This window comes from Lepidochelys kempii, chromosome 3, assembly GCF_965140265.1.
Source record: "Lepidochelys kempii isolate rLepKem1 chromosome 3, rLepKem1.hap2, whole genome shotgun sequence".
NCBI lineage: Eukaryota > Metazoa > Chordata > Testudines > Cheloniidae > Lepidochelys > Lepidochelys kempii.
The window spans coordinates 190,723,236-190,745,283 of NC_133258.1; the positions used below are offsets into that span (position 1 = coordinate 190,723,236).

The 22,048-nt window shown below is 39.5% G+C and overlaps 1 protein-coding gene across 2 annotated transcripts in view; it reads right to left on the reverse strand.

Moving 5' to 3' along the window:
* Positions 1-22,048, reverse strand: part of XPO1 (exportin 1) — a 79,221-nt gene that overhangs the window by 51,439 nt on the left and 5,734 nt on the right. Inside the window, exons 1-3 of one of the 2 annotated variants that reach the window (XM_073339391.1) lie at positions 15,535-15,623; positions 14,271-14,334; positions 11,583-11,655 (exon numbers count right to left, since the gene is read on the reverse strand). Coding sequence is in view for 1 of the 2 variants with exons in the window: in XM_073339390.1 (XP_073195491.1) it covers positions 11,583-11,655; positions 15,535-15,636 (175 nt within the window). In the remaining variant the exon portion in view is untranslated. Of the gene's footprint in view, positions 1-11,582; positions 11,656-14,270; positions 14,335-15,534; positions 15,637-22,048 lie in introns of those variants that run through there. The other variant, XM_073339390.1, reaches the window with a different exon arrangement.

A 22,048-nucleotide genomic window follows, 5' to 3' on the forward strand; every position in this document is an offset into this window, starting at 1 on the left:
AAAGCCTATTAGGCTACTTTTCCCCAGGAACTGAGTCTCACGCTAACCAGTCAAAAATGTCAAATATAGCCAATGGAAGAAAAGTTCTGTGTAGCTCGAAAGCTTGCCTCTTTCACCAGCAGAAATTGGTCCAATAAAGGATATTTCCTCACCCACCCTGTGTATCTAATATTCTCGGACCAACACAGCTACAATATTGTGAACTTAAGCAATTGGCAGCTAAGGCAATGCTGCAAGAGAATTCACCGAGTACAGTGTATTCCCATCCCCTATCACTTTTAGGGGTTGTCTACACACTGGAAATCTTAACAAAAACAAAACAAAAACACACATGCGTTTAGCTAGATTGGTGTTAAAATGGTGGGAAATATATAATGCAGACATGACCTACAGCCAGACCTGTTTTAACCAACACTTTAAACATTTTTCAGTTGGTTTAACAAAAATGGCGGTAAAAACAGGCCCAGCCTTCTCTACATTATGTTTCTGACCATTTTTAATATCATTTCAACTCATCTAGTGGGAATGTTTTTGTAAATTTCCCTCTGTACAGGCACGGACACAGAGATATTATTGTGTTTAATCTTACCCATTTTAAATCATTTGGAAAAATGTAACACATTTTAAAAAGTTTCAGTCATATTTTTTACAACATCAGATGCCATGTGTGAGTCTATCAAAATTATGCTTCCCTACAGTCTCATTAACTTTTTCCATCATCATCATGACACGAGTCACTAACACATCAGTTCACGTCCACAGATTGGGCCTGGACTGATATATATTTGTAATAGTTTTACAAGGTTGCCACAGATTGAACTCACTTTGCTTTTTTGATTTTAAAGCAAATATAGTACTTATTCATTAACAGTCCCACTTCTATTTGACTTTGACACAGCAATTAGAGAATCTGTCACATACTAGACAACTGAAAAGAAACTTTCCTAGAAATATTTTTTTCTGTTGAATAATAGTTTAAATACACTATTTTCAGAAACAAGATATTATAGCCACTTAACGCCATGTACCATTTGGATCCATTGCCTGCTGTGAAGTGATCTGAGCAGTGGTTCCCAAACTGAGAGTCATAAGGAGTTGAAAATCTATGCAAAAGCTGATGGGCCAAACCTGAGCAGGCCCATGTGGTGCTGGAAGTCATGTACATGTCATGCACAGTGTGTACCACTTTGTTAACCAGGCTCAGGGTGAGGCACAAATACTCCTTGTGGTTGTATTGGTGAGATCCTCTGGTAGTGGGAACCTGTGCAAGGGCCAATGTGTCTGTCCAGTGCCTGAACACACAGGTGCTGCGCGACCACTGCCAGGAATGGAAAGCTAGGCAAAGACCACCAGCAGTGTGGTGTAGTGGGGATGATGTGTGGGCACTCGGCACCTTCTACCCCAGCAGCCACTGATACCTGGGGCTGCACAAGTGCATCCAGAGCTGGGACAAACTTAGCAGCTGCCCACAGCAGGAATAAATATCCTCCATCCACTTCGGTGCTCCCTGCACATGGTATTGGTGCCTCTCCACAAACCTGGCTGATCCAAGCAATTATCTCCTCACCTCCACCAGACCTTCCTTCCATCCCACCTCCAGTCAGCCCCCTTCATACCCATCTCCTCTCCTCCCACCCCAACAAGTCTCTTCCTGTGCTCTCCTAGACACACACAACTCCTCTTTCAGCCAACCCCATCCAAGTATCTCTCTCTCGGGACACAAGGAAGCACTCCCCCTCTTCCAGCCCAAGGGTTGCGTTAACAGAGCTAAGCCCAAAAGGGGACATGGCATGAAAAAGTTTATGAGCCACTAGATTAGAGGCTCTCAACCTTTCCAGACTACCATACCCCTTTCAGGAGTGACTTGTCTTGTGCACCCCCAAGTTTCACCTCATTTAAAAACTACTTGCTTACAAAATCAGATATAAAAATACAAAAGCATCACCACACTCTATTACTGAAAAACTGCTTACTTCCTCATTTTCTCTGAATGAAACTTTAGTTTGTCCTGACTTTGCTACTGCTTTTCATGTAACCTGTTGTAAAAACTAGGCAAATATCTAAATGAGCTGATGTACCCCCAGGAGTACATGCACCCTGGTTGAGAACCACTGCTGTAGACAACAATGGACTAGGAACTAAAAGCTCTTTGCATATAAATGGTCACATGACCAACATAAATGACTGTTTATAGATTTCACCTAGTTACTGAGAAGTAACATATTCTTTACCCCAGGGGTGGGAACCTTTTTTCTGTCACAGGCCATTGACCCACAGGAAAAAAAAACGAAACAAACACACACAATCACAGGCCCACTCACCCATTCAGGAGGGCATGGAGGCTTGGGGCTTCTCCCCACAGCGAGGTGAGCTGGCACTCGCAGATCCAGCCCGGGGGGGTCAGGGGGCAAATGAAATTAACCAATGGGATAGATTCGGCCCGTGGGCCATAGGTTCCCCACCACTGCCTTAACCCATTAAGGAGCCTAAACTACCTAGTTCCCATTGCTTTTTGGGGGCTGAGATTATGCATTTCTACTATAACTATATATTACTTACAGGGAGTATTATGCAATACTACTCCAGATTCTTTTAACAGACCAAGTCAAAGATCATATTTCTAAATAGGAGTAAAAAATATTTTAACTTTAACCCTTTGATAAAGTTTACAATAATGTTTCATTTTTGAGAGCAAATCAACAGAACTGTTGTCACAGGATAAGTTTAAACAAGCTTAAACAGTGAGTCAAGCACATGAATAACTTGTTTCATAAACTGCATTCTCCATGACTTCTTCTGTTTAATATCTATTAACAAAGCTTCTTAACACTCTGGAAGCACACTGAAAGCTTCATAGAAGTTTATTTTGCGGTCTTCCCCCATATTGTAGAAAAGAATGGAGTGTTCATAAACCACAAATGAACAAGAGCAGAATGTCTCTTTCTCAACCAAGACACCAGTTAGAGCCATCTTAGAAGATTACAGGACTGACTGTAACGATACACCTACATAGCAATTAGGTCAGCCGCAGGTGTTTGAGTCAGTCAACTCTGGCTCAGGGGGACTGTAAAGTTGCTATGCAAGACATTCAAGCTCGAGCTGGAGCCCAAGATCTGAGACCCTCCAAGAGGGGAGGATTCCAGAACCCAAGTTCCAGCCTGAGCCCAAACACCCACACAGAATTTTTAGCCTTGCAGCCAGAGTTAGCAGACGCAGGACAGCTACAAGTCTTTTATTCCAGTGTAGACATATCCTAAAGATCTTTCAGAAGGCACTCCGCTGTGGAGGAGCAAGTCTGTACTGGGAAGTTGGAAGCCATGCTGGAAGGAAAGGGTTTCAGGGGAGACCCTGGCTAAACAATGGGTTGAATGAACAGCTGGACAACAGTGGCGGATACAATACCTAAGTTTAATAAATACTGTAATAAACTTAACTAAACTGAGAAATGGGAAATGCCTCCCACACTTTGGCATGTTTGCTGCTTTTTTAAAAAAACACACACACACATTTTAGGTTGTAATCCCTTGTCTGTATCTGAACAGACCCACGTTCAACAGGGCCTCAGTCCTGACTAAACTATAACATCTGTTCCTATCCTCTATTACATGACAATGTGCACCCTTAACTGGATTATACAAGTGCATGCAGATCCTCAGATAGGAGGAAGGTACTACATAAGTGACAAGTATGTCACAAAACTATCATGTGAACGTAAAACCTTTATGCATAATACTGAATTTTAAAACAGATATATAGCAGTGAAATCCCATCTATCTAAAAGCAAGTTTAATATTTTTATAGTCAAAGTACTGTTAAAAATAAACTAACCATCTGTGAGACAGACAAATAAATACCCCCACTTTATACAGAAAGGGAAACAAAAGCAAAACTAAAGTGAATGGCCAAAAAAATTAATCATAATTAGGACTAGAATTCAAGACTTCTGGACTCCCAATCCCATACTCATACCTCCAAGATCACAGATCGAGATCCATGACTCTTGTGATAATTGGTCAAGGTACATGAACAAGTTTTGAAATACTGTCGTCTTACTCTTTAGAAAGCTATAATACTTTCCCCACTATCTTAAATTACTTTTTACACCTTAGAGTTGAGATTGGTTTGCAAATGAAAAAAGGTTGAAAACCACTAGACTAGATAATCACAATGATCTTTCTGGCTTTGGAAATTATGAATAATAAAAAAGAGTGGCATTTAGTACATCTTATTTTCTTGTTCTCATAAAAAAGTAGGGAAAAAACAGATCTTTTTTTCCCTTCCTGTCTATGTCCTCTCCCTGAAAATCTTATGCAGACACTTATTCCCCCAACTAAAGTATATCAGTATGTGCCCTCTCCTCATCAATGAAGTAAGCCAACTAGGGCTGTCAAACAATTAAAAAAATTGATCGCGATTAACTGCACTGTTAAACAATAGAATACCATTTATTTAAATATTTTTGGATGTTTTCTACATTTTCAAATATATTGATTTCAATGACAACACAGAACAAAGTGTACAGTGCTCACTTTATGTTTAGATTACAAGTGTTTGCACTGTAAAAAAATAGTATTTTTCAATTCACCTAATACAAGTACTGTAGTGCAATCTCTTTATTATGAAAGTTGCTTACAAACGTAGAATTATGTACAAAAAAACTGCTTTCAAAAATAAAACAATGTAAAATTTTAGAGCCTGCAAGTCCACTCAGTCCTACTTCTTGTTCAGCCAATCATTCAGACAAGCAAGTTTGTTTACATTTGCAGGAGAGAATACTTCTTGTTTACAGTGTCACCTGAAAGTGAGAAAAGGTGTTCTCATAGCACTGTTGCAGCCAGTGTCACAAGGTATGTGCCAGATGCGCTAAAGATTCATATGTCCCTTTGTGCTTCAACCACCATTCCAGGGGACATGCATCCATTGTGATGAGTTCTGCTCAATAACAATCCAAAGCAGACTGACGCATGATCATTATCTGAGTTAGATGCCACCAGCAAAAGTTTGATTTTGGGTTCTGTAGTTTCTGCATCAGAGTGTTGCTCTTTTAAAACTTCTGAAAGCATGCTCCACACCTCATCCCTCTCAGATTTTGGAAGGCTTGGGTCTAGTGCTATAGCTATCTTTAGAAACCTCACATTGGTACCTTCTTTGCATTTTGTGAAATCTGCAGAGAAAGTGTTCTTAAAATGAACATGTGCTGGTTCATCGTCCAAGACAGCTATAACATGAAATATATGGCAGAATGTGGGTAAAACAGAGCAGGGGACATTAAACTCCTTGGGGGACAATTGTGTCACAAATTTAATTGACACCTTTTTTTAACAAGTGTCATCAGCATGGAAGCATGTCCTCTGGAATGATGGCCAAAGCATGAAAGGGCATACGAATGTTTAGCATATCTGGCACAAATACTTTGCAATGTTGGCTACAAAAATGCCATGCAAATGCCTGTTCTCACTTTCTGGTAACACTTGTAAGTAAGAAGAGGGCAGCATTAGCTCCTGAAAATGTAAACAAACTTATTTGTCTTAGCAATTGGCTGAACAAGAAGTCGGACTGAGTGGACTTATAGGCTCCTAAGTTTTGTAGTGTTTTGTTTTAGAGTGCAGTTATGTAGCAAAACCAAAAACAAAACCTACATTTGTAAGTTGCACTTTCACAACAAAGAGATTGCACTACAGTGCTTGTATGAGGTGAACTGAAAAATACTCTCTCTTTTGTTTATCATTCACAGTTCAAATATTTGTAATAAAAATACACACTGATTATAAATTACAAAACAGAATACAATATGAAAACAGAAAAATATCCAAAATATTTAATAAATTTCTATTAGTATTCTGTTTAGCAGTGCAATTAAAACTGTGATTAATTGGAGTTAATCGCAATTAAATAGACAGCCCTAATGCCAACCTAATTCCATAACCCACTAGAGCTGTAAAATGGAGGGGGGAGGGGAGGAGAAGAGTCCCTCATCACACCCCAGGAATAAGCTGCTTCTACAGTTCCCTGCCTTTGCTAGTTCTAAACTAAGCCCCTTGCTCTGAGCCAATGCGTTATACTGTCACTGAACATGTTCACTGTTAAATGATGCTAGAGAAAAATGCTCACATTTCATAACAGACTGATTAAACAAGTGTCCACACTAACTCAGTGAAAGATAAGCTACCTTCAACACAAAAGTAGAATTTCATTTCACATTACGAAGTCAATTATCTCTCTATTATTGGACCATAAGCACAAAAAACCAAGGCATCTTTCTGGGCAAGCTTTCCATATTTTGTAGCAGAAAACCAACCTAGTTCTCAAGTTCCCATTATCATGGGACACTCCCTATGTGTGTGCTCTCATTAGTTTAATGTAATAGTGGACTACAAAATTCCTAATACTAATCAGCCCAATACAAAAACCACTTATAAAAATTTTTAAAATTTAAATAAGCATCAAAAGACTGCATAAGCAATCACTAGTGAACATGTAGTATTCTTTCCTTGATTTTATTAATTCAAGTGCTTACATTCAAGACTGTGTGCCATTTTACTGCTCATATACTCAAAAGACACTAGAGGGGATTGACTGTCCCAAGTTCAATGTATGGACGGAACCAACACATCCTTCTTCCCACTCTACCCCTCAGAGGCCTTAATATATTTTCTTCCAGAGCTTGCAAAGTCACTGTGTACACTGGGAATTGACAAAAGCAATGCACTCTCACAGGGGCTGAGCACCCTAACAGCAAGTCTAGCTCATCCCTATTGTGACCCGTATCTTGACACCTCAATATGGCAGAGACCAAGTTGCCAACAGTACACTGGTGCAGACACTTGGTCTTTATACTATTTTTTTTAAATCTGAACATCTTCCCAAGAGTTCTGTATTCCAAGAATCCAGGTTTGTCCAGACAGCTTTAATTTGACAGGCATTTAAAAACATTAAATTTGTAAAGTAGTTTAGACCACTGACTTTATCTTTGTTCCTGATCTGGAATCAAATCATGAAGGATACAGTTAAAATCTGCACAAAAATGACCAACACATTGATCAATTTTAAAAACTAAACTACAATACTTGAGAAAACCAAACGCAGCTGTGCCCAACTTCAAACGCAACAGTCCCAGAACATCTCAAAATGCCAATCTCCAGTAGGGCTGTACAGTGTTGAGAAATTCAAGGCAAAATGAGAGTAGAAATCCAAGTCCAAAGGACACGTCTTCAGAAGATAGCTTCCTGTATTTGGAATTTTGGACTGAAGGCAAAAAAATAATCCCAATGAATGGAAATTCCACTGGTCCAAGACCTACTACTACTTAAGCCCACATCAGTAACAACAAATGTGGCCATTCTGAGGAACCAATAATAATTTTTAAACAGTTTAATTAGTTTTTCTCTCACAAATAAGACTAGAAACAAATGCTGTACCCCGAAGGAAAAATTAAGAGGTTCAGCTTTCCAATGGTACATGGCATTGGTTTATCTCCCCACAGACTTATCTCCCCAAATCTTTAAGTCAGGTCATTCCAATAACATTGTTTTCTTCCATTCACACTTCAATCCAGACCTGATTTTAACAGCCATGATACTGAGAAGTGCTGTAGCTACCAGTAGAAACCAATGTTTTTTCCATCTGAAAATAGCGGGCAACCCCAGCTTTCACGATTATAAGTCATTATGTCTTTAACTACGTTTCAGTAAAAATTACTGCGAAAATCCAGCCAGAAGACGGTAAGCGTTGTGAAAATAAGATTGTAATTAAAATTACCTGATTCATAGAATCATAGAATATAAGGGTTGGAAGGGACCTCAGGAGGTCATCTAGCCCAACCCCCTACTCAAAGCAGGACCAATCCTCAACTAAATCATCCCAGCCAGGGCTTTGTCAAGCCTGACCGTAGAAACTTCTAAGGAAGGAGATTCCACCACCTCCCAAGGTAACGCATTCCAGTGTTTCACCACCCTCCTAGTGAAAAAGTTTTTCCTAATATCCAACCTAAACCTCCCCCTCTGCATCTTGAGACCATTACTCCTTGTTCTGTCATCTGCTACCACTGAGAACAGTCTAGAGCCATCCTCTTTGGAACCCCCCTTTCAGGTACTTGAAAGCAGCTATCAAATCCCCCCTCCTCATTCTTCTCTTCCGCAGACTAAACAATCCCAGTTCCCTCAGCCTCTCCTCATAAGTCATGTGTTCCAGCCCCCTAATCATTTTTGTTGCCCTCCGCTGGACTCTTTTCAATTTTTCCACATCCTTCTTGTAGTGTGCGGCCCAAAACTGGACACAGTACTCCAGATGAGGCCTCACCAATGTCGAATAGAGGGGAACGATCACGTCCCTCGATCTGCTGGCAATGCCCCTACTTATACATCCCAAAATGCCATTGGCCTTCTTGGCAACAACGGCCCACTGTTGACTCATATCCAGCTTCTCGTTCCGAAGTATTGGGTGTCATATTGCTTATTTTGTTACTGAAGGGCAAACTCCTAAAAAGTCAGTCTTAAATCTGGCCCTGTATTTTACTTCTACCCACTAGAGAGAGTCTTGCCCTTCAACTGGATGACTGGGTCAAACTGAGCAGGCCTCAGTATGTTCAGCTTGCTGGGCAATTAGATAGCCAGATGAAGGTTGGAAAAGTGCAGTTCCCTGCTATCAGGTCCCAGCCATTAGTTTAGAAGGCAAAATAGATGAAAAAACGGCAGAGCTGAAATACCCATTCAGCAGGCTCTACCCCTCCTCTATCTGACGCTGCTAAAGCCAAAAAGATGGAGCCACAGAGCCATACCACAACTCCGCATATCCGGCCCCTCTCCCGTTCCCGGAACAGTTCCCAGGATGTAGGGCAGAAAACAGAGGAAAAAACAGAAGTAGATTGTTTAGTTTTAGAACTAGGGTTGTATTTTAGTTTTTTTAGCCACTAGTCCAACTATGATCATTATTATAGCAGTAGCTGAAAGTAAAATACAATCCCAGCCCTAATATTGGACTGATAGTCCCAATCTGCCACAAGACAAATGAAATTAAAGAGTACAGTGTAGACGAGTGTGATTTTCAATAGAGTGATTATCATCTACTGTTACAAGTAACATCTAAGACAGTTTGGTCTAAACGGCAATCTACACGCTCTCTCCCCCCATACCTCTCACACAACTGGTTTTATCTGGCCTGTGAACTCATTAATCCAATGCATGTTTAAGTAATTTACTCATGAAAATGTGTTGTATTTGGTCAACCAGTTCACTCCTGCACCAGATATCCCGAGCTTTTACCACATCTTGTGATGTTGGGACTGTTGCCACCTACTGTTTTACCCCTGCCTCTCTCCACTAGGGGCCACAAGCGGTGCTGAGTTAGTAACTACTCTATCCTCAGCATCAATTGCTGACCCCCCAGCTTTCCCTCACCTTCCAGCTCCAATTGTAAGGAAGTCTGAATAAGCATCAAATATCTCAATCAAGCTGCCAACTGTTTTGCAAGTGAACACAGAGTGGGTGAAGGAGAGCAACTATGGTAAGCACTGTATAGAGAAGTGGGGCAAGAGGAGAGGAACAGAGAGCTTATTTTACTTGGGGACCCTATCTGATATTGTGGGCATCTTAGTTTTTATCCAACAATCTTTCCCACAACAATCCTATTCAAAATTTCAACTGCCTTATTCTCTGCCTTCTGTGTTTGTCTTCTTGAATCAAATAAGCATGTTTACAGCCAATTTCTTCCCCCCAATTTAAAATAAATCTACATAGTAAATTATGCCCGGCCAATGGTTCCATCCTCTACCATCTGAACATCTATTAAACGTGTTCATCTGACTAAACTTCATATATAGCCTGTACCAATTCTCTATTCTCAGTGACCCATTTTGCTTGTCTTACACACAGCAAGAAGTTTTGTTGTTTTTTGTTTTTTTGTTTTTTTTTTAGAAAAAAGCAAACAAAATTAAACAAGCATAGTACCCAAACCTACTGTTAAAATTTACTAGATTTCAAGTTGAAGATGTCCCTTTAGAGCCCTGAAAATTTCTCTAAAGTTTTACAGAGATTAGTGTTTTTATCTTGGCTTTGACGCCACTTCCTGAGAGATTGTGTGACTTCCCTCTACTGATGTCACAAACAAACTCCACTTCCACATCTATTGTTGGAGCGAGAATCTTAAAAATGGACAAAAATATCACATGGGATGGGAAACAATGATTTTTTTCATTAGTCTTCATCAGATAGTACTCTTCATCAAGAATAGGTCCTCTTTAAAACCTGGAAACTGCAGTGCTTAGCAGAAGAGAAGCAGCAGCACAAGTTCATGTGGCATCACAAAACTTCACTGTGAAAAATCACAGCAGAAATTATACTTTTAAGTCTCCTGGAACTTCACAAATGTTTTACAAAAACCACTACCAGTAACAAAAGAGTATAAGAAGTTTAGAACGATTACAACCATTGTCAAGAGTTTTTTTACATAGCTAACACTACCAGGAAATTAGTTTAAGGTCCAAATTTCCTGACTTGCCTGAGCTAGAAACATCTTGATGGACCAACTATTCCTTCTCACTGGCAAAGGACAACATCTGATCAGTTATAATAACCACTGCAATTTTTAAAGTCATAGAATATCAGGGTTGGAAGGGACCTCAGGAGGCATCTCGTCCAACTCCCTGCTCAAAGCAGGACCAATCCCCAATTTTTGCCCCAGAACCCTAAATGGCCCCCTCAAGGATTGAACTCACAACCCTGGGTTTAGCAGGCCAATGCTCAAACCACTGAGCTATCCCTCCCCCCCAACTTGTGCTGTAGACCAGTGGTTTTCAATCTGAAGTCCAGAGCTCCCTGGAGGGCTATGAGCTGGTTTTAGGGGGTCCGTCAAGCAGGCCAGCATCAGACTCATTGGGGTCCAGGTCAGAAAGCCAAAGCCCCACTGTATGGGGCTGAAGCCAGAGGCCCTGAGTGCCACCATCTGGGGCTGAAGCCTGAGCAGCTTAGCTTCACGGGGCTCCCTGTGGCCTAGGGCCCCAAGCAATTGCCCTGTTTGCTACCCACTGATGCCGACCCTGGCTTTTACATGCAGAAAATCAGTTGTTGTGACACAGGTGGATGGTGGAGGTTTTATAGCATGCTGGGAGGGGATCTCAGAAAGAAAGAGGTTGAGAACCCCTGCTGTAGACTAGTGAGAGAAAGGAGAATAGATCCAAGAATCAAGACTGAGTCATGAGTTCAAAATTTCTTTAAGAGCAAAAAAGCTATGTTATTTTGAATAAAATTGCCAAAACAACTTACACATCTCTTTTTTTAAACTACCTAAGGAGCTCTATAATGGTCAGCAGACACATCTATGGCCTGATTATCAGAGTGCTAAGCACTCTCTACAACATCATTACAATTCATGGAAGCTGCAGGTGCTCAGCATCTCTGCTAATCAGCCCTGTAACGAATAGAAAACTTTTCCTGCTAGGCTCACAAATGTTACAGTATGGATCCCTCATCTACTAAATCCAAAAGACAAACTAACTATATTTGAAATTGAAAGTTATTTAGATGTCAACAAACATAGTTAACTATCAAATTCAAAATCATCATACAAAATGTAGTGTATTTTCCTACCTTCACACTGGTTCCTTGGAAGAATTTTCCATCTTGTTTTTATCACATTTTCCAAAATTTGAAGTCCATAATACTGAAAATTGGAGAAGAGCATTATGTGAGTATGTTATTGTAGGACTAACAATAACTTTTAGGATTCTCATTCAAGCAAACATTCACACTTAACATCTAAGACTTCAAAAATATTAAACTAACAAATTTAGTTAAAAATAAAGTCTATTCACCCATTTACTGAGTTGTTCATGCATTTTTCTTGTTTTTATTGTTTGCTACTCTAAATAAGTCCTGCTGTTTGATCATGCTCACACCAGGAGGAGAAATAAAAAAAGCCATTTGGCAGCCAAAGGGGCTATCTGTAGAAGAGAAAGTAGCAGCCAGATATGAATTCATAACATAAATGACTGCTCATATGTTCAAGTATTAAAACCACCAGGCTCCTAAAAAATTTAGCAGCTTGGATGGATGGTTTCCTCTACTATCCCTCTGAGATGAAAAATCTTGGCTTAGCATTATATGTATTGTCACTGGCACTTTCTAAAGAAAGTGGTTCCCAAACTTTACTGGTGTGTTACTTAAGGAACAGCAAGACAACCCACAGGTTTACTTAATTTCAATCCCCACCCCTACGGAAGCTATTTCTACAATTTAAAGATGATCTTTTTTGCTCAGTCAAAAGTAATTAAAATTTTAACATGCACTCTGAAATCCTTTTACCTTTCAGGTATTGCTTCCTGAGCTCTGACCCAAAAATTTGGAAAGAGTTTATTGGGGCAGGGGGGAGGCCACTTCATTCAATCCATTTTGTCCTTACTGCCTACTCACCATAAGTAGTAAAGAGAATTCTGGCATGACCAGCAACTTAATAGGTCATGCACTTTAAAAGTGAACAGACAGAAAGGAAAAAAAGGAAAAGGAATTTTTTGTTTCTTTAGTCAGTGGTTGCTTAGGGAGGAAGACAGTACCAATGCCTGAAAGGTAAACTTATTCATGTCTTTCTAGTAGTATGACTAGAGTTTGGCTGAGAATAAGAGTTCATCTTTAAAATGGTTAGTTGTTATACAAAGTAGAATTCATTAGCATTTCAACCACAGGGATCATGTAAACTGCACACTTTAACAGCACAATATAGACTGTCCCAAACTACATTGTACCCAAAAACATTAACGTTTTTGCTGTTCTCATCTTGACAGTGTTTACTTCTATATGCCTTCCTGCTCGCTACCCATTTTTGCCTGTTTCACTCAATAATTCCACATTGCAGAATATTCCTTAGACTTCAAAAACATTGTACATAGTTATTCTGCAATTACAGAAAACAAATGCCAATTTTTTTTCATAATCAGTAGTAAATGTTTATCTTCTGGATTTTGTTTTTAAATTTGTACAACTAACACTAGCTGAAGTGAAGCCAAGGAAACATTTGTATAGGAGAATGATTCACAAGCATACAATTTCTTTAAAACAGCATGCTCTACTTTATAGCAAGCAACCTCAGCAACTAAAATAGTTTTATAGGTATAGCCTCTGTTTCTGTTACAGGTAAACAGAAGCTAACAAAAACAAAAAAAGTATAAAAGCTGGTGATAAAAGTCAACCTAAACTCAATGGTTGAACACTGATATCAGGCAGTATTAACATTCCCAAAGCAGCTCTGAACCACTTTAAAGTTCCCAAATTGTATGGCTGCAGTCACATTAATAATACACTTAAAGCTAATGGCTAACCAAAACTGTATCTTTACTTCCTTAACAACTCCCGAGAGCTGTATTTTCAACAAATCAAATCAATTTGCTTTGAAAGGGGGATGGAAACTTTTTGTTAGAGCCCCCACCCCTGCCCACACACACACAAAAAGTGACCCGAGACTTCCAGACAAACTTAATTCATAACTTTTTAATGATACAGGCAAATGTCTAACCATTATCCTGTTTTTCATTTATTTCCTTTTCTAGATTCCTTGTCTTTTACCCTTTCTGTCCACTAATTTTTTACGCATTTACTTCTCCCAGTTTACGTATAAGAAAGAAGCAAAGCGAACCTTGCCAGCTTCAACTTTGCTGTACCACTTGCACATGAACTGAAACAGAGAAGGCAAATGCCTCAACATCATTACTGTGTCCAATCCACCCTCCTGGCATACCATGCTAGAAGACTATGTAAGCCACCTTGTGGAATAGATGCTGATGGCTCCCAGTCCCTATCCTGGACGATATAGTCTTTTTAAGCCTTGTTTTATTTTATAGTCAGTCATTTCTGGCACTGTGTTTCAAGTACCTGCCCTGCTCCAATAGGTGGAATTCTTTTCAGCCCAGAATTGCAAATACTGTCTAATTCTAAACATCTTGGATTTTATTCCAGTAATGTATAGATGTCTATAAAAAGTACAAGCACATTTATGTAGCACTCAAAATTCAGGTAATGTTTTTCTAGTAGTTATTTAGTCTCTGGTTTTATCTTATGCTAAATATCAGAAGCATTGCACAAATCGACTGCTGAGTTATGAAGGTGAGGGACAGAACAGCAAAGACTAAATGAAAAAATGCATGAAATGATCCCTATGGCAGAAATTTCTATGGTACCCTTATTAATTACTTATTCTATGCATTGAATCCCCTTTCCCTCCCACCTCCCAAGAAACAAAAACAATTGATGAACAGAATTCAGTTAAAGGGAATCAAAAGGGTAGACCTTGTGGAGGCCTGCCGTCAAAGCCTAGCTGTGTCAGTTGCACAGGAAGACACCCCTTTTCTTCCTATTACAAGCAATCAACATAATGGAACATTATGATTAATATCAGATAGTGTTAACAGCTTTAAAGATAAAATATGATTGCATAAAAGCCAAATGTCATAGTGCATAAATTTAGCACCAAATCATTTGCAATTTATGTAAATTGAAGAATTCTTTACCTGTTGCTTTCTTTCTGTTCCTCTAATCATCTCATTTTTCACAAGACAAATTTGAGTTTTTAAAAATACTGTTGATAAATCAACTTAAACATTAGTAATGTCTGTCAGTATAAAAAGCAAAGTTTACCAGGCAAGCAAACAGGCAAACACTGTTACTTAAAGGTTAGCACTTTGAGGAAGTTCTTAAACTGTTTTCCCCTAAAATTTACAGAATAAATTTTAAAAAGTTAGGACTGTTTCATGAATACTATCTGAATTCAGAAACATACCTGAACATGGCTATTTTCTGTTCGAACACAAAGTATATTAAAGTAACGTGTATCAAGCAGAAAACCATGCATAAAAATTACTTTAAAATTAAAGAGAAGTGTGAGTCAAACTTAAGACAGTCAAAACACATTTTGATCAACTCTTCTGTTCAAATTGCTTAGAAGTCTTAGAGTAAAACATGTAGAATTGCAAATAAAAACTGAGTTCTGTCCCCTTAATCAGTCACTATAATGGTGGCAGGTTTAAAAAGTTGTACAACTTAGTGTGCTCTGCAAGCCAATACAGATTATAGCCAACACTACAAAGTGTTTGGGGTGCCTTGCTTGTATGGATTAGACTGCCCCAAATAATCCCAATCTGATCATTGTGTGTTCTGCTCTACCTTCAAAATACTTAGGAACAAATTCTGCCCTCAGTTATGTGCACATGGCTCCCAATAATGACAGCAAACATTTATTCAAGGACAAAATTTGGCCCTAGCAAATTTTATATTACTCAGATCTGTACATATACCAAACTCATATGAATTCTGCATGTGCCTTGAAATACTTTATTTCTAATTTATCTCTTCCTTAAGAAAACTGTGTCAATGTAAAGGGAAACTTAAATGCTAGGCCTATTTATGGTAGAGTTAAATTTAAGGCAATTTTAGGAATAAAACAATAAAAAATGTGGTTTGAAGCAACAAAAGCTAATGCTAAAAATGAGATACCTTCCTCAAAGTTTATGAATGGAAGAAAGGGAGAAAAGTCAATTAAAGACCAGGTGCTTACTTTGGTGTTCATATTCTGAGAGAACTCCAAAATAGTATCAACTCTGGTCCATGCATCAGGATGTTCTTTTAAGTGAGTCAAGACTTCCTGTGCCATCCTTTGCTAAAGAAGGATAACAAAACACAATTAAATGCATTTTAGAAGCTATTTACAGTAATAAAATAAAATTTAAAAAAGGTTAAAACAAAAATGTTTTTTGAACAGTTTAAACACTTACCACATTAAAACCAAAAGCGGTTTGAATTACGCCAGGAGCAACAGATCACATCAAATGTTTTCTGACTCTTTGGGTCAGCAAGTTTTGTTAACTAACACTTTGGCATTCTCTCAAACCAGAATGGAATGGAATTAGTCCATAAAGAGAAAATGTTCAGAATAAGTTCTACTTAATACTCTAAATTTACAAGCTTTCATATATTCATAGAACTTGAGGCCTAAAGGGACCAATAGATCACCTAGTCTGACCTCCTGTATCTCACAGGCTTTAGTGCAAGTACTTACATTACTCTACTTGCATTAGAACCCACTGCATCCTGAAATAGAAGGCACTTAAGTTCTTCAGGTAAAGAACTGAGCAAATATGAAATAGTATTATTGTACTCGAGTGACTTTAAAGCAATATCAAGGGGCTCCACATTTATGGTCTTGATTTCTGTTGCCTTACAAGTAAAAAGAGGTATTTCTAAAGACAACACTGCATTCTTTCCTTCTCCCTCATTACAACCATTAATAACTAGGGCTATCAAATGATTTAAAAAATTAGTTGCAATTAATTGAGAGATAAAAAATAATCACAATCGCAGTTTTAACAGCACTGTTAAACAAGAATAGAATACCATTTATTTAAATATTTATGAATGTTCCCTACATTTTCAAATATATGGATTTCAATTACAACAACACACAATGCGTTGCTCACTTCATGTTTCTGAGTACAAATATTTGCACTGAAAAAAGGAAAAAAATGGTGCTTTTCAATTCATCTCATAGAATACCGGAGTGCAATCTCTTTTTCTTAAAAGTGCAAAATTTTTTTTTTTAAACCTAACCGCACTCAAACAAAATTATGTAAAACTTTGGAGCCTACAAGTCCACTCAGTCCTACTTCTTGTTCAGCCAATTGCTTAGACATACAAGTTTGTTTATATTTATGAGAGATAATGCTGCCCGCTTCTTATTTACAATGTCACCTGAAAGTTAAAACAGGAGTTCACATGGCACTGATGTAGCTGGCATTGCAAGGTATTTATGTGCCAGATATGCTAAACATTTGTATGCCCTTTCATGCTTCAGCTTCCAGAGGATATGCTTCCATGCTGATGATTGGTTCAATCCAAAGCAATGTTGACTGACACACGTTCATTTTCATTATCCAAGTCAGATGCCACCAACAGAAGGCTGATTTTCTTTTTTGGTGGTTGGGGTTCTGTAGTTTCTGGATTGGAGTGTTGCTCTTTTAAAACTTCTGACAACATGTTCCACACCTTGTCCCTTTCAGATTTTGGAAGGCACTTTACATTCTTAAATCTTGGGTTTAGTGCTGTAGCTACCTTTAGAAATCTCACATTGGTGCCTTCTTTGCATTTTGTCATATCTACAGTGACAGTGTTCTTAAAAATTGAACAACGTGCTGGTTTGTCATCCAAGACTGCCATAACATAAAATATATGACAGGATGCAGGTAAAAAAAAAAAATCAGAACAGGAGACATACAAAGGAGTTCAGTCACAAATTTAATTAATGCATTTTTTTTTTAATCAACATCATAGGTATGGAAATCTAAGGGGATTGTGGACCCCTTACTGAAACTTAGTGGGGTTTTTTGGTTGGCCATCTCCCAGTACCAAAAGAAAGTGGAAGGGCCAATGAGAAATCAGGACCCTGAGACTGACAGTACCAGGTCCAATGGGGAGAGGCCAAAGCTCCAGGTCAGCCTCATTGACAGGACAGACAGGCCAATGATGGACTCAGAAGCCTGGGGGTCCCATCTTCTGTGAGAGCTGGAGCCGACAATGGCCAGTGTGGGCTGAGCTAAGGACAGAGCAGGAGCCCAAGCTGAGCTGGGGAGCAGAGCCATGCCAGCCAGAAAGGCAAGTGGAGCAGCCCAGGGAGCTGAGCTGGAGGCAGAACAGCAACAGTGCTGAGTCAGAGCGAAGCTGGGGCTGGAGCAGTCCAGAGCCAAGCATAGTGAGCAGCAGAGCAGAGCAAAGCAAGGAGGAGACGCCACCAGCCAAGAGGTCTTGCAGGCCTGGGGCAGGTGGGGGCTGGCTGGCACTGGGAAGAAAGGTCCTACCATCTAAAGCAGAGGTGGACAAACCTGAGCTCCTGGCCCCCGGCCCCTCCCCTGCTGTCCCCCCTCCCCCTCAGCGCGCTGTGTCACCAGCGCTTTGGCCCACCGCTCCTGCTGGGCAGTGCGGTGGCATGGCTGTGAGTTCCTGCCACTCTGAGCGGCATGGTGCGGGGAATGGGTGCATAAGGGGCAGAGGGTCCGGGGGGGTGGGGGGGGCAGTCAGGGGACAGGGAGCGGTTGGCTGGGACAGAGGTTCGGGAGGGGGGCAGAAAGGGGATGGGGGTGTGGATAGGGGTCAGGGCAGTCAGGGGACTGGGAGCACAGAAGTTAGATAGGGAGTGGGGTCCTTGGAGGGGGCGGTCAGGGGACAAGGAGCGGGGGGGAGGGGGTTTGGATGGGTTGGGGGTTCTGAGGGGGGCAGTCGGGGGAAGGAAGTGGGAGGGGGCGGGGTCCAGGCTGTTTGGGGAGGCACAGCCTTCCCTATCCGACGCTCCATAAAGTTTTGCAACCCCAATATGGCCCTCAGGCCAAAAAGTTTGCCCACCCCGATCTAGAGCCTGAGGGTATGCGGCCACTGCCACAGCAAGTGTCTGACCTGTTGCATGCCTGCGGCACAGCCAGGGCCCGGCACGTGCGAGGAACAGACTGAATTTCCCTTATCCTCCAGAGACAGATGTTTTTGTTTCCCCCGTGCTCACAGAGTGTGGTTATGTGTTTTCCTTTAACCTTTCCAATTTTTTTTTTTTAAATTGGTTGCTGTTTAATAATTGTATTTGCTTTGAACTATATGTAACATCAGTGGGGTCAGGGAAGCATTCAATGCGAAAAGAAAATCCTGGACAGGGGACACCTTAGCCCCTGTCTTAAGTGACCACAACAAGATTGGGGGTCAAGCCCTGCAGGAATTCTGGACCCAGTCTTGTTAGGGTTACAAGAACTCTGCTACACAGGAGAGGGGAAGGGGAGTCCTTGAGGTCAGGCAGGCCTCTGGGTAAGGGGAGTAGGAGCAAGAACTCAGATTCTTTTGCTAGCCAATTTCACCAGAGTAGTGTGTAAGCCAGAAAAGTTCCCCACAATAGCGGGGCCATTCCCCCACTTACATAGTTATGTCCTCTGGATTGGTGGCTGAAGCATGAAGGGGCATATGAATGTTTAGCATAACTGGCATGTAAATACCTTGCAACACTGGCTACAAAAGAGCCATTCAAACGCCTATTCTCACTTTCAGGTGACACTGTAAATAAGAAGCAGGCAGCATTATCTCCCATAAATGTAAACAAACTTGTTTATCTTAGTGATTGGCTGAAAAAGAAGTAGGACTGAGTGGACTTGTAGGCTCCAAAGTTTTACATTGTTTTGTTTTTGAGAGCAGTTATGTAACAACAAAATTCTACATGTGTAAGTTGCATTTTCATGATAAAGAGATTACAGTACTTGTAGGAGGTAAATTGAAAAATACAATTTTTTACCTTTACAGTGCAAATATTTGTAATCAAGAATATAAAGTGAGCAATGACCACTTTGTGTTGTAACTGAAATCAATATATTTGAAAATGTAGAAAACCGATATTTAATAATAGAATACCAATTGGAATTTATTATGTTTAACTGTGCGATTAAAACTGTGATTAATAGTGATTATTTTTTTTAAATCGAGTTAATTTGTTTTGAGTTAATCGCTTGAGTTAACTGCAATTAATTGACAGCCCTATTAATAAGGATTATACAGGCCAAAGTAGACCCTCGGTGACCTGTCCATCCATCCTGTCTTCAGTGGGTGTGCAAAATAACTATATGAAATTTAGATTAGTTTATATATTTGAGTGCTTAAGATCAGACTCCTAGATCCACACTTAGAAAGCCAAGTAACTGGGCACTTCTGGAAAAAACACAATTACCAACAAATCCACTGCAATCAATGGAAACCTGGTGTTTGGCACCTGATTTTATGAGAAGGCAGGTTTGAAATTTTTGCCATACTAAACAATGGCGCATAAAAGGCCTAATAGAATCTACCTCACTCTCCCAAGTATAACACAGTTAAAGCTTACTTTTTGTCACTCAAATTAGCAAATAGGCCTGACTGAACATAAGGAGCAGATCTGTTGAATAAGTATGTGCATTTTTACAGTTACTTTTCAGAATACAGTTGCACTAAGACATTTGTATTCTTAAGTCACTGGAAATAAGCATATTATGTACCTTACATACATTATGTACACACATATAAGAAAGACAGTCCCCTGGCCCAGAGGGCTCAAAATCTACATGTCCAACAGATGGCAAACAAGATGGACAAAATAAATATGGTGGGGCTGAGTTAAGACACCTGTATAGAATTTTATATATTTTACATTCAGATCAAAATACAGAACTCAATAATCATAACTTTAAAAGATCTAACTTGGGGAAAGGCAGGAATGATGAAGTTAGTAAGAATAACGTAAACAGGAAAAGAAAGGAGGGGGAAGATGGACATTCATAGTTTCTCACTTGCGTACCTGATAAGCAGGCTGAGGGTTTTGTAATCACTATGGCAAAAGTGAGCCTTAAGGACAGAGACATTTTTTCCACATGTAAGTGGTTTCAGGGGAGGAAGCACAGAAGTCTTTAATGTTTAAGAGAAGAAATTTTAAATAACTTCATCTCAGCTAACTTTGCATTCCTATTGCTTGAGCCAGTTTTGAAGCTGTGCTCTGTGCCAAGTCTGTCTTTTAGAGGCAGTGCTTCTGCTGGTACTAGTGCTTGTTGTGGAAATATACATACGAGAGTCAGTAATATGAAGATACTCACTGAAAAATGAAAAGGAGTACTTGTGGCACCTTAGAAACTAACCAATTTATTTGAGCACAAGCTTTCGTGATGCATCCAATGAAGTGAGCTGTAGCTCACGAAAGCCTGTGCTCAAATAAATTGGTTAGTTTCTAAGGTGCCACAAGTACTCCTTTTCTTTTTGCTAATACAGACTAACATGGCTGTTACTCTGAAACCTGTCACTGGAAAATGTGTGCTTCCACAGGAATACACACTTTTTAATACACTACATACTGAGACTTTTCATAAAGAAGCCATGTATTTATGCTCTGATGCAAACTGTTTAAGCATATAATTGTTTTTGACAATTTTAGTTCATTTTCCTTTTTCAATTCTTTTGCCATTAGCTTATCTAAGTGTCAAAAGCTTAAAAGACCCACAAATCCAATGAAATTGTACCCATTTGATTTATAAATGGAACCACTCAATCTCTTTCATTGACAGAGCAATGGCATTTTTTTCAACAAAATTGTTTCGTATTCTTTTGTTGAATTGGTATTAGATGTTAGGAGGAATTACAACTGGAATATCTCCTCAATGCTGAATACTAAACAGAAAGCAGATATCTTAAGAGCTCCTTTAAGACTTGCTGCATATACTATTTAAATAGCAAATATTTAGGAGTCCATACTATGTTACTTTGCATAAGAAATTTCAGAGCTTCAGAGTATATGAGAAATTGTCATATTATGAACGTAAACTTGTGACAGCTTAAGTTTGGAAAGGAGCTCACACATTGTACACATCCCAGAAGATGTACACAAGGTCAAACAATGGATTTTAGCATCTATAAGAATCTACACTAAGAAAACTGGCATAGCAGACTGCCCTTTATGGGGGTACCAATATACAAAGTGGGTATATGTGTGGTTGGTTTTATTTATTTTAGTAAGGGGGATCTGGGAAAGGGGACAGAAGAAGTGTTAGGTTACAAATATTTAGCCTCTTTATGATACTGTCACATTCTTCAAGTCTTGTTCAATGTTTGATACTTTAGGGTGGGATACTAGCTACAAGCCATTACTTGCCACAAAATCTGTGACACTGTACAAGTATTATAAAACAACAAAAGTATGCCAGAAAAACAGACGTGTTAGTATTGTTTGAGCAATACTTATCTTTAAAAATGAAAGACCTAGCTTTTATATAGTGCTTACATAAACTGATTTTAAAAGGCCATAAAAGGTTCACTCTTAGACAGGTAGCATAAAGCAACTTTAAAATACAGTGAGTACGAAGTGCCAAAAGTCTCAATCCACTGGATGTACATGGAAAGAGTGGCAAAAGAAGGAGTATAAAGGAAAGAAGAGTCCAGACATCACATGCATTTTTATAATGTCTTTTGTTATGTACAATAACCAGAGTTATTTTAAACAAAAGGTTTCTCCCTTAAATATGATCCTGGAGTGA